Below are 16,427 nucleotides of genomic sequence, written 5' to 3' on the forward strand. Positions count from 1 at the left end.
AATGTGAACTGTAAAGTAAAGCACTTTGACTGCATATATTAAAAAATAGACTCATTTTTTCTATTAGGTTAGATTTTTCGGCACATTTCCTCATTACAAAAGTTTGAACCACGTATTTGTTTTCCTTGAAAAATGCAAAAATGACCAATTACAAGGGCGTTTCCTAATGCATATTTTCAAACAAACGCCTGGACCACCAGTCGCAGACGTTTCAGCTGAGTACAGTTTAAAGACTGTGAGCACGGACAGGACAGAAACTGACGGGTCTGCTCACCAATTCATCTGCACTGTTTGTGCTGACAGCGGGTTAGACAGTGTTAAGCTCGCCGGCGGGGACAGACTGAGCAGAGTAGAACCCACACACTGCTCAGTCGACTTCCACGGCCTCACATCCCATCACCACAGAGATAGAATCTCTCCAACAAACACAAACAGAGAGCTCAGATCAGTGTCAGGAGTCAGACTTGTGCAAGTTTGTACACAGTATGACAGTCATATCTATCATCTTTTATCTTGAAATAACCTTTTTGTGCACATTGCAATATCTCACTTTGCACAAAGAAGAGCTTTTTTATACATCATGCAACCCTGACTGGGCCACTTACGACAAGTAACCACCGCACACACAGATCAATCTCAGGATTGAAAGAATCAATATTAGATAACTTGAATGAAATGAATCAGAAAATCATTAAAAAAATTAAAAAAGCCAGTCCAGTGTGCACATGTGTCTGTGTTGCTTGGCAGGAAACAGAGTGCAGATAATTTATGACCTTTTAAACACAAGGTCAACACATTCAGATATGTAATTCTAAATATGCAATAGAAAGGTCAAGACATTGATTTTTTCTGTATTACGCTTGCAGCTATTCCTATAGTAAATAACTACTGGTATTTATGATACGTAGGCGAGTGCGTGCGTATGTGCATCAAGCGTGTGTCCGACCTCTCCAGCCTCAGCGGGACTAGCGTGGCCTGCCCTCTCAAAGTGGATCAGATTGAAAAAGGAGCTGAATGCACCATGTTGCCTGGCTACAAAAAGCATCATTAGGCACAATTATCGGCCACTTCTGCTCACAATGAACAGGCTTCATCACGGATTTCGCAACAACAAATCATTAACGCCGGCAACCTGTACGTAGCCGAGGCGAGTGGGAGGCAGAAGGAGAGAACAGAGGGGACAGTGCGTGGATAAGACGAGGGGAGAGGTGGCAGAACAGAGGAGGATAGGAAGATGAAAAGAGGAGAAATGGAGGCAGAACGAGCGAGGCGGGAGGATCGGCGTCACGTCCACCGACATGATTGACACATTTTTAGCTTGCAAGAGTAGAATTGAGGGGGACGGGGGACAGGGGGGACGGGGATTTGACATGACAGAAATTACAGGTAGGCGAGGAGGCAGGAGGAGGGAATGTCTGTGCGGTATCAACTCTTGAGAAGATGCAGAAGAAGAAAAAGCCTGTCGACTGTCTGGGTTATTTGAAAAAGAAAACTGTTGGGGTTAGAAGAGAGCATGCAATCACAGAAAAAAACCCTCATTGCTCCCCGTTGATGCTGTGCGTCTCCCTGGAGGTACAGTACAGTGGGCTGTAAATTAAACAGAGCAGTGATCTTGCCAACTGCACCATCCACAGAGAGAGAAGGGAGAAAGAGAATAAAAGGGAGAGCGACTAAATGGAGAAGAAAAAAGTTTGAGGCCGTGGCTTAAACTTCAAAAGCGATATTACACAATGGGGAGATGGAGCCAATCCCAGCTGACATTGGGCGAGAGGCGGGGTTCACCCTGGACAGGTCGCCAGCCTATCACAGGGCCACATACAGAGACAACCAACCATTCACTCTCACATTCACACCCACGGTCAATTTAGAGTCTCCAATATTTATATTTATTCTCCGTGTGTAACTATTGCTACTGCTCTGTGTAGAGCATTTATATTTCTTCTTAAAAAAAAATTCTGTTATATTTTGTACATACATATTGCTTTTTTAAATGTCCTTCTATATTCTTCTATCCACTTTGCTGCTGTAATGTCTCAAATATCCCCATTGTGGGACGAATGAAGGCATATCATATCTTATCTTATCATATCATGAAGCAGCTCGCCAGCTCATCACTCTGACTGGAATAACTTCAACATACAGTCTTGATGTAAAACCTTTAATAATACTCCACTGTGTTATTTGAACCTGTGCAAATATTATTATAGTGTAAAACTAGAGGTTATGCTGTATTTTTCTCAGGATAACAGATCCAGTGAAGGACACACAGCAACACTGTTCATCATGTAAACGTGTACATGTCACAGGAAGTACACACAGCCAGGGATTTATTCATGTTGCTATGGGCTTACAAGAACAGTCACGTATTTTAAACTTACAGTTGACTACGTTTTGTAAAAATTAAGCACGCCGAATTACCTAGTAGCCACTCCTGTTCGCTGGACACCATCACATGTACTGATAACTGTTACTGAATCGCCATGATACTGAAGAAAACCTTAAAACCCGACGATTCTCAACGAAGTTCCGGGAATTAGAGGCGGCGTCATTTTCATTCACAAGCTTCCACGTGGTTCGTGGACTTCTATTTAGCTTTTACATCAGATACACGAGGGTCCTCGGGTAATATAAGTCACACTGGACCTAAAGTTCCGTGTGTCGTGTCGGTGTGATCAGATTTGACCTAGTAATTATGATTAATTTCAACGTGGCCTACCTCGAAACTGCGCACCACCGCCACTTCCGCTGCGATGAGCATGATGATGGTTGGGGCAACTCACTTCCGGTTGTTTTTAGGACACCTGCGTGCACCTTTCCCTTTCACCTACGACAATGTCTTTGCCTCACGTTTTTTTGTTTTTTTTACCCCCTAACAGAATTTGTCGTTGGTGGAAATGCTGCAAAAGTTACATTAAACCGCTCAAATCAACTTTTACGCACAATTAAAGGAAACGTTGACAAAAAACCCAACCAACCTGGCAACACCACCGTCTGCTCTCTGTGAAAACCCAAAGCCCTCTGCTGAACTTTGTCACAGTAGCACAGAGACACAGTTAACAGTCACCGGTGCAAAATACAGTAAAAACGTAGAATTTGTATATGCATGTTGTGTTTTCTCAACCTAAACTTCACATTGCAACTCCCAAATGTTCTAGAAACGGTGAGGTTAACTCCTGAGGGGCCACACATCAAGTTATTGCAGCTCATGGAGAAGGTCCCTGAATAAAATGCAAGTGGCCATGTTCACATATGTCGTGTGTGTGTGTACGTGTGTGCGTGCGTGCGTGTACGTGTGTGTGTGTGTGTGTGTGCGTGCGTGTACGTGTATGTGTACATGTACGTGTGTACGTGTGTGCTGACCTCCTGCTTTCATTCTGGTCACGGCCAATTATTCCTCCCTTTGAAGTCCTCGCTGTCATAGATCCCGGCCTTACCTAAATACAGCAGAGCCTCACTCTCCCTTTCCTTCTTTCTCTCACCAACACACACACATACTGTGAACAGTTCCTGTGTCACAAACGTTTAGGCTCATCTTCCATTTGTTTTGTTTTTAATGCAGTAATTTGCAGTGGAACATTATTAGCAGTATTAATATGGAGGAGGAGGTAGAGGGGAGGGCTGGCTTCTCAGCTGTCTTTATGAAAGCTGATTATGAGGAGCTTAATTGCATCAGATAAGGAGGCCCTCATTTGTGAGCAGACAGCTCCAGGCGCCAGAACCCTGGCAGGCAGTCAATGAGGCAAGCACTCCCCCTGCTGTTACTGTTACAGCTCATCACAGTCTGGACAGTGAAGTGCCCTGCAGAGTTCTTCCTGCCCAAGCAAACTACTCTCAATAACATCCATGACCACAACAGACCTCAGCCTTTGGAATCTTTCGAGATCAGAAATTCATTTCTATAATTTTATTCAGTGATCAATTCACAAGGGCAATGCAATAAATGTTTTTTTTTTGTCAATATTTGTTGTGTAAGTCAATCTGCTTGTTCTTAATTGTCCTGTTCTCTCCATGTGGGGCTCCGCAGGGGCTCGAGGAAATCATTAGTATTTGGAATTATGATTTGTGAATATTATTTGATTTCTGTATTTGGGGCTCTTGCAGGAAATTGTTGGCCTTGAATCTAAATCGCAAAGTGCTCTGTTTTCCTTTTCCTTTGGTTGTCTACGGATGTGGTTGATTGCTGTCAGCAAGGCTCTGCCATGCTGAAGTGTGCTAGAGGGAGTAGTTAAATCTCTGGCAGCTCCAGCATACAAAAGAGAATTTCTCCTATTGGTCTTTTAAATGTTGAATGCTGAAGTTGTGTGTTTCCATTGTTTCACAATAGAGTTAACCCATTTTTCTTCTCAGTCAGGATGTCTGGGATGGATGTCCCACTGATGGACAACAATGAGACCGGAGTCTCTCCAATAGACAACGGGACCTTCCTCCGTTTCTCCCCAACCTCTGCCTCCACGTCAGCCGCCGCCGCCTCCTCATCCCCAGGACGCCCGGGCAACGTTTACGTTTACGTGTGGCTCTTCCTCGGCCTGCTGGTGTTCCTGCTGACGCTGCTCATCATCTCCCTCCACAGGCTGAAGAACATCATCTCTTCCTCCTCCTCTGTCCCGGACTGCAGCAGCGAAGGGGGGAGCTCCTTCACCAACATGGAGATCTGCAGCATCTCGTCTCAGAAGTCCACCATCTCCTCGCTGTCCACCTGAGGAAGGGGGGCGGGAGGGAGCATGCACGGACAAAGACATATGTGTCCACGTGCATGTGTGCTTACATGCAACAGACCAGCTTGCACACACATAAAGACTTAGAGGTCTGGCTCCTCACTCCTCACTGTGACATACAAACACAAAAACTTGACTCCATGCATACATGGCCTTACTCTCAATGCATGCATGTTCTATTCCCGATGGTCCAGTGAGTCAGGTGTGTCCATGCAATTTCCTCTGGCACAGAGGAAATAAAGTTCACAATGAGGTGAACGGGTCTTGAGGGGTGGGTGTGACTGAGCCTTGTTTCAAGACAAAGCTGAAAATTGTCTTCCCTCTGCAGGATGAAGCATATGGAGGAACTATTCTCTTTCCAAACGCGTATCTTGTACTGTACTTGTCATAATTACTATAATAACAAACAAGTTCATTACTTTGTACAACGATGCATGCTTTTGCTGTAACCCATTTTTTTATCTACCAAACAAAGGGTAAGATACCTTGAGAATAGTATACATGCCAAATCGATTCCCCAAGGTTTAGTGGGATGAGGTTGCACAAAGGAGATGGAAGACATGGTGATGCGGTTGCGAAGGTGAGAAAGAAATGAAGGTTGTAGAGAATTGACAGGCTGGCAGCCTCCGACTGCGGCGGCAGACAGACCGGGTCAGAAGTGTCAGAAACTACAAGATTAAATCCTGGTCCTGAAAGACAGATCTGCGAGCGTAAAGGATTACCCTTTCTTACCTGTCTGCTCATATGGCATCTGATCGTAGTCTCCATAGTGACTGAAGCATGAGAGCTCTGTGCAGCTGTCAGCCTTGAGTGTGTCCCAGGCTAAAGCTACAGTGTTGGTTGTTTCAGCTCAATATCGATATTTAACAAAAAAATACTATTGAGATAGTTTTTTTTTTTTTGACATGGTAATAAAAAATATTACACACATTCAGAACCTTTTCACCAGATTCTAAAACAAAATAAAAGAAAAGAAACCAACAGCTTTTTTGTTTTCGATTGTTGTCTCAAAGACGTCATAGATGTTTCACTTTTCACCCCTCATGAAGCACAATAGTGGAAAATAATTGTGAAAAGTAACATGTGACCAATGAAAAGTCAAGTCATCAAATTCTTTGCATATTTTATTTTTCTTATCATGATTTTTTTTTTCAACTCACATGTCATATTTTACATCTTTGCAATAAAACATGAATACAATAGTTTTTAGGGTTTCATAGATCCAAAAATATTTAACCTTTTTTTTTGGATACGTAAGTTGAACCTGTCGATAGAGTATGTGCATGTGCGCGTTTGATCAAGATGGCTTCACACATACAGAACGTCTCACACTTCATCCCCCTCTCCTCCCACCTCCCTGCCTCTATCAGCTACAGAATCATGATATTGCTTACAACTGTGAGGTTGTAAAACTTAATAATCACACATGAGCTCAACGTCTTAAATACAAACATCAATGCACAAATAATCCCGTAGGGAAAAATGGACCTAAACAAAATGGCAGCCGACCAGAAAGAACCAAGCTAATAAATAATGATATGTGATTGGTGCAAAGTGCAAATACAAAACAAACTTTTACATTGATTTGATTCTCTTTTTTTTTTTTAAATAATCAACAAATGTGAGTAAGTGAAGGTTTCCTTTGCGGTTTCAGTCTTATTCAGCTGATTAAGTCTCCCACCAAGCCTGAACCAAGACTATATGTACATATTTGACAAAAACAATCACCAAATATACAAAGGAAATCATGTCAGTCTTGTGGTTGTCATCCGTGGTGGCACTGGCAAGACGTCTTCATCATTACTATCTCCGTTAAAACAATCACCATCCTTGACACTGTTCATTATTACCATCAGTCTTGTCAACATTATAATAATTATTACACAATATTTTACATACAGCAAGTCAATTAATAAATTAAAGGTGATAAGCGCAGTTTGTGTAGTGAAAGAACAAGTGTGGACTCTGAAGGAAGCAGAGTCTTATTTACATGAAAATCAGACTTATAACCCTGCTGTGGGTCAAAGGAAGAAAAAAAAAACGGTAGAAAATAAAATAAGATCTGATAAATATCAAAAGGATAAAATAAAAAATAAAATCGTACCCCAGGGAATTTTTCAAGGGTGAATTTAAGATCGAGCCAATAGCACCGGTTTTTGAATTGTGGGTGGGGGTTGGTTCATGTCTGACCATTTTAATCAGTTTAGACACATCGACGGAGTCTTAATTCATAGGCCACCCAAATAATTCCTTGACTGAACTCCACTCAAACGAAAAGTACAGAACAAAATCTTGAAAGAAGAAAAAGAAAAGAGAAAGCAAAACTTAGGTTCATTGTCTGTGAAGCATTAAGCGTACCGGGAACAGCAACTGCACCTGTCCTGTGAGTGGTACGGGTATGACTGACCTCTACAAGGTCTGCTTGACTTGCTCTCTTTCCCCCATTCTGCGGTCCGTCTATTCTATGAGCAGGTTTTGGTGTGTATCTGTGGGGCATTATGTGTCTGTGGTTACTCACGTGTGTGTACTTTCACGTGTGCACGGAGGAAGTTATTTTCCAGCAGCGCTGCCGCATCCTCGAATCATGTGAACTTCTCAACAGAATAGAGCCTAAGGTCCGGTACTTGTTTTTCCTCCTTCTCCGTACCTGTAGATTCCCCCACGTTGCAGAGACACAGAAGAATGCATCGTCTCCTTTCCCTCTTTTCTCCTCCCCGTCCTCCTCTTCCTCAAGCTGTCCAACCTCAGTACCTGTTCTGGTGTTCGTAGTGCCAGCGGTTGAAGTCTATGTTAAACGCCACAATGCTGCCGGATGCCATGCCAGTGATCAGAGTCCTGAGAGCAGAGCACACAGAAAGTCACATCTGTACACCAAACTATACACATTCTCTTTTACATACTTATCTTTTTAGAGTTGCAGGCACCAAACTGTTCATTTATTGCATATTAATCAGGGCCTAGGACATAATCTGAGCTTCGAGTAAAACATAACTGATTATTCTGTACTCTCCCTAGGAGATGACCCCGTTTCCCTAACAAGAGCAGTGCTTAAATAAAAACAGCCCTGAATTTCGGGCGGCCTTCTTACAAACGGTCACACTGTCTGCATCTACGTCTGCCTGTGGCACCATGTCTGTTTTACCTCTGGTCATGTGAGAGGTCCATGGCACGGATGCCGGCATCACAGCCTGGGTAGATGTAAAGCTGTTTGAAGTCGCACGCCTGCCACACTTCCACAACGCCGTTATCACCTCCTGTCACCAAGTTCTGTCCGTCGCTGCTCAGCAGGATCGCCTGAAGAGAGAGAGAGAGAGAGAGAGAGAGAGAGAGAGAATAGGAAGAGAAACAGAGGTTAAAAGAGGCTCAAAGGCTCCAGTGTGTTGGACACCAAATATGTAAAATTATCACTGTCATTATTACAGTATGCTATCATGATGACATAAACAGTGCCAACTCACCCGTGTGGAATCGTTGACCTCCATTTGCGCCAGCAGTTTTCCATTTATGCTGAAGTTGCAGAAGCGGCCTCTCTCGTAGTAGATGATGCAGTGGCCTTCGCTGGACACTGAGATGAGTCGCGGCCGCAGACACAGCTCGGGCCCCTCCAGGGCCCTAAGAAGGTCCCCTGTGATAGTGTGGACCAGGCACGGGCCCTCTGAGGAGGGAGCAAGACCACGGCAAGTTAGGGCAGAAGCTTTTTTTTATCACATAGCTTTGGTGATGGTGAAGTTAAGCTACATGTTAAGAGGTCAGTTATATGTCTGGAAACATATAGGAGCCCAACCTCTAAAATTGATTCAGAAAACAGGCTTTGGGGACAAATCTAAAATGTGGGCCCTTTAAATCTAAATGTAAAATTGAAATCTCTGTCATATGAAAACACACAAACCTTTAGCTCCACTGATGACCAATCCCAGCTCTGCACAGACGGAGACGCACACCACCTCGTGGTCGTGTCCTGTCAGTACTGCCCTGGGAGCAGGATAGTCACCTGGAAGAGAAACACACACAGACACACATCAGAGCTGTAGTGTTTACTAAAGTAATTTCTCAACTTGGAACATATTCATGCACACACGGAGACAGGCGAACATTTCACGGCATGCCGCCACTCACTGTTATTAGGGTTGTCGCCTATGATGTGGTGTCGTCCACTCCAGTACCACAGAAGCAGGGTGGCATCTCTGGAGCCGGACACGATGTAGCAGTCTCCTCCGATGTAGGACTCCGACCTGGCCAGACACGTGACCACATCCCAGTGGCCAAAAACAATCTGGGTCAGCTTTCCTGTGGAGAGCAAGGAGGAAGACAGCTGAGTATGAATGTGTGTGCTCTCTACTCATACGGTTGTTTAACTACCAGGATAAAAATGCAATTCAAGATTAAACAAGCAGTGTCACCAGTTTAAATCTCTGGACTGATACAACAATGCATATTTTCCCCAAGATTATTAAATCAAAATTTAAATACAAATGCACAAGACTTGATCCACATTTAAAAATCACAAAATCACAAATTGCATTTTTAATGAGGAGCAAAAAACCAACAACACACATCTGTGAGCTTAACAGGAAATACAGTATAAGAGGACAACATGACCAACATGTTTTAATAGTGAGATAAAACCTACCAGTTTCAGTGGAGTAAACGCGGAAGCTCTTGTCCCAGAAGCCGCAGACCAGGATGTAGCGGTTGTCGGCGGTAACCACAAAGCAGTGTGTGTTGATTTGGATGCTCTGGTCCACCAGGTCAGTGATCTGACGCTTATTCACGCCTGAGTTGTTTGCTTTTGGGGGTGAACAGAGACGGCGTAATGTTAACCAGGGCACACAGATGGGACACTGTTTTGACCTTGTTCTCCACAGTTCAACACCCCGGGTCAGCGTCTATCTGTGGTTGAGACTTTTGTGCACTGACCTATGAGTGGGTCCATCTCAATGGGTAGATGATGAGCCTGTTCCAGGGAGTATCCTGGAGCTCCTCGAAGGCCTGAGGGGTCGGGGCATGAAACGTCAAATTATAGTCCGTACAAAAAAAAAAGCGGCAGGCTAAATGCTAAACTACATCCTCTCATACAATCATCTTGTAAAGTGCTCTCTGACAAAAGCTGGCAAAGTACCGTATGTTAAAAATAAATACGCACCTAATGTGGCAATCAACAATAAAACTCATTTGAACTGCCTCATGACCCTCAATAATCACTTTACCATAGTTAATTACACCTAATCTGCTGTGCTGATGAGTCAATTAACAGGGTTAATTAAGAATTTAATCAAAAACATTTCTTTGTCAACATACTGGGTGTGGAGACAATCAGAATAACAACTAATATAATACAATCCAATACAAAACAAAGAACTAGGGCCAATTAAATTAACTAACATCTCACCGATATTAAGAATTACAGGCCTCCATAATCTAGTCCTAATTGTATGGTAGTTACAAATTGCAGATTACAGCCTTGCCTTTGAATTGCATTTGTCCAACTAATCCTCTAAATAAAACTTTATTCTTCCATTTTAAAAAAAAAGAGAAAAGCAGCAAATTTTCACATTTGAGAAGCAGGAACCATCAAGTGTTTAGCCCCTTCATTAATGACCTAAGGGACTAATTGATTATTAAAATTGCTGCTGTTGCTTGACTCATCGATTATTGCTCCAGCATCATCATGAACTCTGTGCTGTATGTTACTGTATTATCGAGGGATTGTATTTGTGTTGTTTCAGAAAAGTGCTCAAAATCACAGTCTTTTCTTAATAGACTAAACCACAGGTGAAGAGTTAAACTAAAAAAACAAAGCTGTATATTATGTAATGTCATGCTGCATGCTTCATAGTGGTGTAATTTCACAAATGGTGAAGGAATGGTCAACCTCGATGCAATGTCATGTCCTTTGTACAGTATCTCAATAGAAACCAATTCACAATCAAAGGTTTCAACGGCAAACACACATGACCCTCAACACATGCACTCACCGACTGTGTTGTGCCAGCGGTTGACTGCGAACAGCCGGCTGCACGTGACAGTGACGGCTGCCGGGATGCTGAGGTGAGGGAGCGTGTTGGCGGCGACGTGTGTGACAGGGGAGTTGGAGGGGAACTTGAGCACCATGATGACATCCTGCTGCATCTGATCCTTAAACATCAGAGGGCTCTGGGGAAGGAAACACTGGTGAGACAGACAGAGAGAAAAGAGGCGGGGACAGAGAGGGAGAGGAGGAGAGAAGGGCAGAGCGAGGAGGGAAGGTCGGGAGGAGAGGAGGGGTGGGGCGGGGAAGATGGCGACGGGGGAAGAGGGAGAGACAGAACAGATGTGACAGAGGGAGGGGAGGGGAAAAGGTATATTAGTGGGAGCACAGGGTCAGAGCAGGTACACACACTGAGGGTGGCTCAAGGCCCAGGAGAGGAGATGGGGGCACTGGTTGGTCTGGGTTCAGGACTGACAGGTTTGGGTTGACATGGATGGCTCTGATGTGGAGACACGGAGGCCTCGTGCTGCTGAGGGTAGCAGGCAGGACGGAGGTGCTAACACCGGGGTGGGACTTGCTTTGAAAAAAACATCATTACATACACTTGTATGTAATGTCATTTCACAAATCCATTCACCTCGGTAATGGAAGCAATTCATATCAGTGGATTGCTAATATCAACTGGTGTAAAGGGCTAAATGACATAGACAAAATAACTGTAATTATGACATATAAGTAATAAGTATATCTCTTGTCTTATAATTCAGTAGCTCTGTGAGTGCATACTGTAGCATATACACAGAGCACGAATGTGAAACTCAAAACTGAAGTAGCATTTGCTCGGGGAAGTGGAGGTTTTCTCACCAGGTGCATGGCGGAGGAGCGAGGTGGGTGTGGCTCTATCAGCAGCTGAGAGGGGACCTGACCGCAGAGCTGAATCTGCATCTCAATAACCTACAGTCAGAGAGCGAGAGATGATGTTTACATGAGAGAAAATACACACTTTTGATAAACATAAAAACAATATTCTCAAAGACAAATATGTCCCTTCTTGATTTTCTTTGCTTTCCCTAAATATGGATGTTTGTCATTTGCGTATCCTTCCTGAACTACACGCATGCATTTTTTGTATCAGAATAAATATTTTTTCAGGCATTAAGTGTAATTATCTAGCAACTATCTCCCTCCAAACATAACATCAATCTGATGCTACTGCATGAAATCTCACTATTGCGGAATGAGAATGAGTGGGTGTCTTCTGCGTTGTGATAATCGATTTCTGAGTGAAGACAACAAGAGTGATGTGCTGGAAACCGACCTCGCGTTGTGCAGGATCTAAATTGTCAAGGGTGACTGCTCCCTCGTAGGACAGGAAGTCGAAGACATTGAGGCCTCGGACCGCCTCTGGCCCTCGCTGCTTGTAGCCAAATATTAGATCGATCCACTGGTGAAGCTGGCACGACACAAACTCGCTCTCCAACGCCTGGTCATGTGCAGAGAGAGAGAGAGAGAGAGAGAGAGAGAGAGAGAGGCAGAAAGAGGACAAGAATATGTTTAATGTCTCTCCGGTGGGTTTCAATGCATTCCTCACATTCCAGAAGAGACTGTGACCGCGTCTCTCACCATCCGGTTAATGCGGACGAAGTCTTCGGGTTTCTTGGCCCAGGCAGGAAGCTCCACGTCACACGCAGGGACTCCGTCGTCCCGCACCCCGAGCTCGTACTCGTTGCTGTTGACAAACATCTCGGGCAAATAGTAGAACTCTGGGATCAGCTCCTAACGGACACAGCAGAATCACAAAGATTTACTTCAACAAAACCATCGCATCCCCAATATTGCTCTTGGTTTTCCAAAATTTGTGGCCATATTTTATTAGCTGCAATATTCAAATCATTTCCCTCCAGAGCTTACAGTACGTTCAGTGCCACTTCAGCTGGTTGTTAGCTCAGCTCATCGGGAATAGTTACCTTGACGTCAGCCGTGTCCCTCTGGCAGTTCCTCCACGAGCGGCCGATGCCAGAGAACGATCTATCTGCATGGTCAAACTTGCCGTCGTTGGCGTTGAGGAAAAATGTGGTGAAAGGTTCCTACGGGCACAAGGAGGGAAAAATTCATTTCATAAGAAGTCTCGGGTCTCCTGGTATGTGTTCAAATAGCTGCTGAGGGGTTAAAGTTTGTAAGTGTCTTTAAGTAGGGTACTCACTATTCTCAGCATCCACATCAGTGTTGAGTGAGCAGTGGAATACAGAGTAGTATAGTGGTGAGGAGGAGTGCTGTCGTCGTCCCATGTCTCGTAGCGCTCTGCGTAAAACGCTGCCCGCTTGGGATTCAGCGCACCGATTGGCTGAAGGAATCCGGAGAGAAATAAATCAATTAACTCATCCTTCGGTCAATGCTTGGACAATAAAACGAACCAGCTCGTGTCCATTTCGATCATCTGCAGGAAGACAGCAGGCTACTTCCTGCTAAACCTTGTGGTACTACTTGACGTATTGATGTATTTTTTTAAACTATTTTTGCCATGATGACATCACACATATGATTTATTGGAAAAAACTAAGCTTTGTGTGTCTGAGTGCTCTGACCTTGGAGAGGTCTCTGAAGTTGCCAGGAAGAGTGAGATCGAGCTCCTCTGAGTCATAGTTGGTCAAGACCCAGGGAAAGATGGGGTACTGGTTCAGATCGTTGTAAGTCCTCCCTGCAGGGACAGACGATGGAAGATGGAAGAAGAAAAGAAAAGAAAGTTACATTATTACATTTTAGTTGTGTGTGGTATGCTGCTGTGCTAGTGTTGTTATAACATATGCAGCATTAATACACAACATATTTTGACATAAAAGTTGAGCATAAAAAGGAACTTGGAGTACGATACTGACGATAACATGACAATTCGGGCTTGTGCTCAGACACCTAATTAGTGTGGACTAGCATTCAAATTACGCCAAACAAGGTTGTATGTTAGTGTGATACAAGATGATCCAACAGAAAAAGGCACAAAAGCGCAAGCTGTTGACAAACTGTCAGAATATCCAAGAGCTTTTTTACACAATATCACTTGGTGCCATTTATCTAGATTAACTATTTATATAGAGTCTATAGTCTTAACTGAGATATATTTTCAAGTATCTATAAATAAGCAGAAATGATCTATGGCATAAAAGTAAATAAATCTAAAATAGCAATTGTGTAGCTGTTGGATTCATTTAAATTCATGCTTACATGATCCACTTTCATTGCGGTTCCATTTATTCATGTATTTTGTATGCATATGTATTTGCAGGTACTGGTACTGTAAATGACAAAGGTCCTACCTTTGGTCTGAGGAAAGACCACATTAGACAGGGTTGTGTGTTTGACAACCTCATATATTATTTAGACGCTAACATTCACAATAACCGACTAAGCAGGATGAGAGCTGATTAAAAATGACTGAAGATGGACTTTACCCGCAATAGTGTTGAGGAACATGAGGTACTCAAAGTTGGAGATCTCTCTCCTCTGCCAGCGCTGTGTCATATTGGACGACTTGAAGAGCTGACGAGGGGTGGCCAAGGAAATCCGCCTGACACACACACACACACACACACATTGAAATCAAATTCCTTTTTCTTCTTCCAATAACCATAAAACTGACAGTGGTGGTCCAGCTGACTACACCTTGCACCTACCTGGCCTGTGGGAGGCCGTAACTCGTTCCGACCCCCACCCTTGGGAGACTGTAAACCACCCTTTTGACCGTGGCTGGGTCGGGGAAGTTAAACATCACAGATGCTGGGGAGAGGAAGAGACAACACATAGTCACCTTAGCAACCGATGGCAAAAGAAGTCTGGGGAAACTGGCAAATAATCCATAAATACTATCAGTGGCTAGGGCCTCTAGGCTTTTGGTAGCAGATGCATACAGTGTTGAAAAATCCATATATGCAAGTGTTTTAATATAAGTTATAATACATTTGCATTAGACCTACTTCTGTTGGCCATGAAGACCTCAAGTCCGGTATTTTGCAGCAGGTATCGTCTGGAAAACACAGCTCGGATCTCACTGAACATCCATTTTCCGTGCAGACCCTCGGAGTAGGCCAGAACCTGATGAGAAGCGACAGCCAATAAAATATTATTATTCTCAGAGAATGCGCTATAAATCCTTTCCCTTTTCCCTGCACCGAACAATAACAGAGCAAGACTCACTTTAGCTTCAGTATTCTTGAATGTAGAATCGTCTTCGTCCACTTCGAAGTAGATCTCAGTGGTAGTGATGGACAGAGTACCTCGAGCCACCACCACTGGAGCTACCAGCTGAGCAGGAGTACTCAAGACCACGGGCCCTGTGGGGGGGGGGGGGGGGGGGGGGGGCAGTGGTATTACTCAGGTATTACTTAGGAATTCAAGGCACTGAAAGGGTCATAATACACAATAATAATGAGCAATAATCATAGTGAACAGATAATCAAAAGGCACACACATTGAAATAGAGTCATCATCATGTTAGTTTAGAGTGATCATTTATTTCCTACTATTGTAAACAACCCGATCACGTGTGTGAGTGAGATATGAACCGCTGGATTTAATAAGGCGTTTGATCTGATTTGAAATCAGAATCATTTATTTATGAATGTATATTAGGATTTAATCATCTAGACTCGGATGAATCAGCTGGTTGGTTAGAGGAGCTGCAAACCGTTCAAATGTCCAACTTGCCTTTGGAGGTAAAAAGTCTTGGACGGAAACGTACTAAAAACAAGAGTCATAGACAGTTTTCTGTTTAGTCGTGCTGTGGCACCGTGTCTGTGGGCGCGTGTCTGCGTGTGCGTGTTACCTGCGAGGTTATCAATCTCTTTTTCCTGCAGAAGGCTGACGGCGTCGTCATCTCCCTCCAGCATCAACTCCGCCTCTGGGCTCTGGGCGACCACCGACTGGCTGCGGAAGGTCTTTTTCGACTTCTGTCCCTCCTCTTCCTCGTCTGTACCTAAAGCGCGTTTTTCAAAATGTGCACGTGAGCAAACAGGTACTGACCGAGTGCGACATGTTTACATTGGGGCGCGTTACACACCGTAGTCCTCCAGGGCTTTGAGCGACACGTCGGCGTGGGTGGAGCCGAAGGCATTTCGCACGAATCTCCGTCTCCTTCTCAGGTCGTCCTCCCAGTAGTCTAGACGCCAGAAGTCATGGAATTGGCTGAAGAAATAAAGGGGGAGGAGCAAATATACGCCATTTAAATGGTGGGAGGCAAACGGAGTGTGCACTTTGGAAAGGTAAAGGTCAATTTCCTACAGAGAAAAGGCCTCAACTTTAGGGGCGAGTTTGAATGACCTTTCCACATCTGAAAACATAATTTATCAGCTGTAAGCTGAGAGAAAGAAAAATTGACTTAAGTACCATCAAACAGATGAAAGATAAGGCTTAGTCATACAAGCGTGACTGGAATATTACCTAATGTGAACAAACATTGAAGATATCTTTATGGCGAGAGAAAGCCAGATGTGTTTAAAAACAGCCCAAACGTTGTGGTGTACAATCCTCTTCATCAACAGTGACATGAGGAAGACGGGCTTCAGATGTTGTATGTCACACATCCTCAAATTAAATCACATGTCCGTAGACGAGCTTCCACCCTGGAGGCTGAACTGGATAACAAGCAATCATGGAGGTAAAATGTGTGCGTGTGACTGCGCTAAATAAAGAGGCCGGTCTCACACAGCCACCAGGCAGCTGCCTGTGCGTGCTGTAGTTAATATGCAAAGAAA

The 16,427-nt window shown here is 43.9% G+C and overlaps 3 protein-coding genes across 24 annotated transcripts in view; 1 reads left to right on the top strand and 2 right to left on the bottom strand.

The window, feature by feature from the left end:
* The window catches only part of sparta (spartin a), a 26,381-nt gene extending 23,529 nt beyond the window's left edge, over positions 1-2,852 (bottom strand). The window contains exons 1-2 of one of the 4 annotated variants that reach the window (XM_035625613.2): positions 2,717-2,852; positions 275-416 (exon numbers count right to left, since the gene is read on the bottom strand). The gene's annotated coding sequence lies outside the window, so the exon portion shown is untranslated. Of the gene's footprint in view, positions 1-274; positions 675-2,716 lie in introns of those variants that run through there. The other 3 variants (XM_035625614.2, XM_035625612.2, XM_035625616.2) reach the window with 3 other exon arrangements.
* LOC118300817 (serine-rich and transmembrane domain-containing protein 1) overlaps positions 1-5,696 on the top strand; it is a 10,966-nt gene extending 5,270 nt beyond the window's left edge. Inside the window, exon 2 of the mRNA XM_047329064.1 lies at positions 4,348-5,696. Coding sequence (XP_047185020.1) covers positions 4,353-4,700 — 348 coding nt within the window. The 5' untranslated portion in view covers positions 4,348-4,352 and the 3' untranslated portion in view covers positions 4,701-5,696. The remainder of the gene's footprint in view (positions 1-4,347) is intronic.
* Positions 5,697-6,242: 546 nt separating this feature from the next.
* LOC118300810 (neurobeachin) overlaps positions 6,243-16,427 on the bottom strand; it is an 80,085-nt gene continuing 69,900 nt past the window's right edge. For 8 of the 19 annotated variants that reach the window (XM_035625602.2, XM_047329010.1, XM_035625600.2 and 5 more), the window contains 21 exons: positions 15,734-15,858; positions 15,500-15,649; positions 15,382-15,414; positions 14,872-15,008; positions 14,652-14,769; positions 14,352-14,454; positions 14,130-14,245; positions 13,269-13,381; positions 12,887-13,027; positions 12,651-12,770; positions 12,307-12,459; positions 12,002-12,166; positions 11,548-11,637; positions 10,691-10,883; positions 9,633-9,704; positions 9,346-9,501; positions 8,832-9,002; positions 8,605-8,706; positions 8,174-8,370; positions 7,858-8,009; positions 6,243-7,550 (listed from right to left, as the gene is read on the bottom strand). In XM_035625602.2, coding sequence (XP_035481495.2) covers positions 7,460-7,550; positions 7,858-8,009; positions 8,174-8,370; positions 8,605-8,706; positions 8,832-9,002; positions 9,346-9,501; positions 9,633-9,704; positions 10,691-10,883; positions 11,548-11,637; positions 12,002-12,166; positions 12,307-12,459; positions 12,651-12,770; positions 12,887-13,027; positions 13,269-13,381; positions 14,130-14,245; positions 14,352-14,454; positions 14,652-14,769; positions 14,872-15,008; positions 15,382-15,414; positions 15,500-15,649; positions 15,734-15,858 — 2,698 coding nt within the window. In that variant the 3' untranslated portion in view covers positions 6,243-7,459. The remainder of the gene's footprint in view (positions 7,551-7,857; positions 8,010-8,173; positions 8,371-8,604; positions 8,707-8,831; positions 9,003-9,345; positions 9,502-9,632; positions 9,705-10,690; positions 10,884-11,547; positions 11,638-12,001; positions 12,167-12,306; positions 12,460-12,650; positions 12,771-12,886; positions 13,028-13,268; positions 13,382-14,129; positions 14,246-14,351; positions 14,455-14,651; positions 14,770-14,871; positions 15,009-15,381; positions 15,415-15,499; positions 15,650-15,733; positions 15,859-16,427) is intronic. The other 11 variants (XM_035625604.2, XM_035625605.2, XM_047329025.1 and 8 more) reach the window with 3 other exon arrangements.

Source organism: Scophthalmus maximus, chromosome 2 (assembly GCF_022379125.1).
Source record: "Scophthalmus maximus strain ysfricsl-2021 chromosome 2, ASM2237912v1, whole genome shotgun sequence".
NCBI lineage: Eukaryota > Metazoa > Chordata > Actinopteri > Pleuronectiformes > Scophthalmidae > Scophthalmus > Scophthalmus maximus.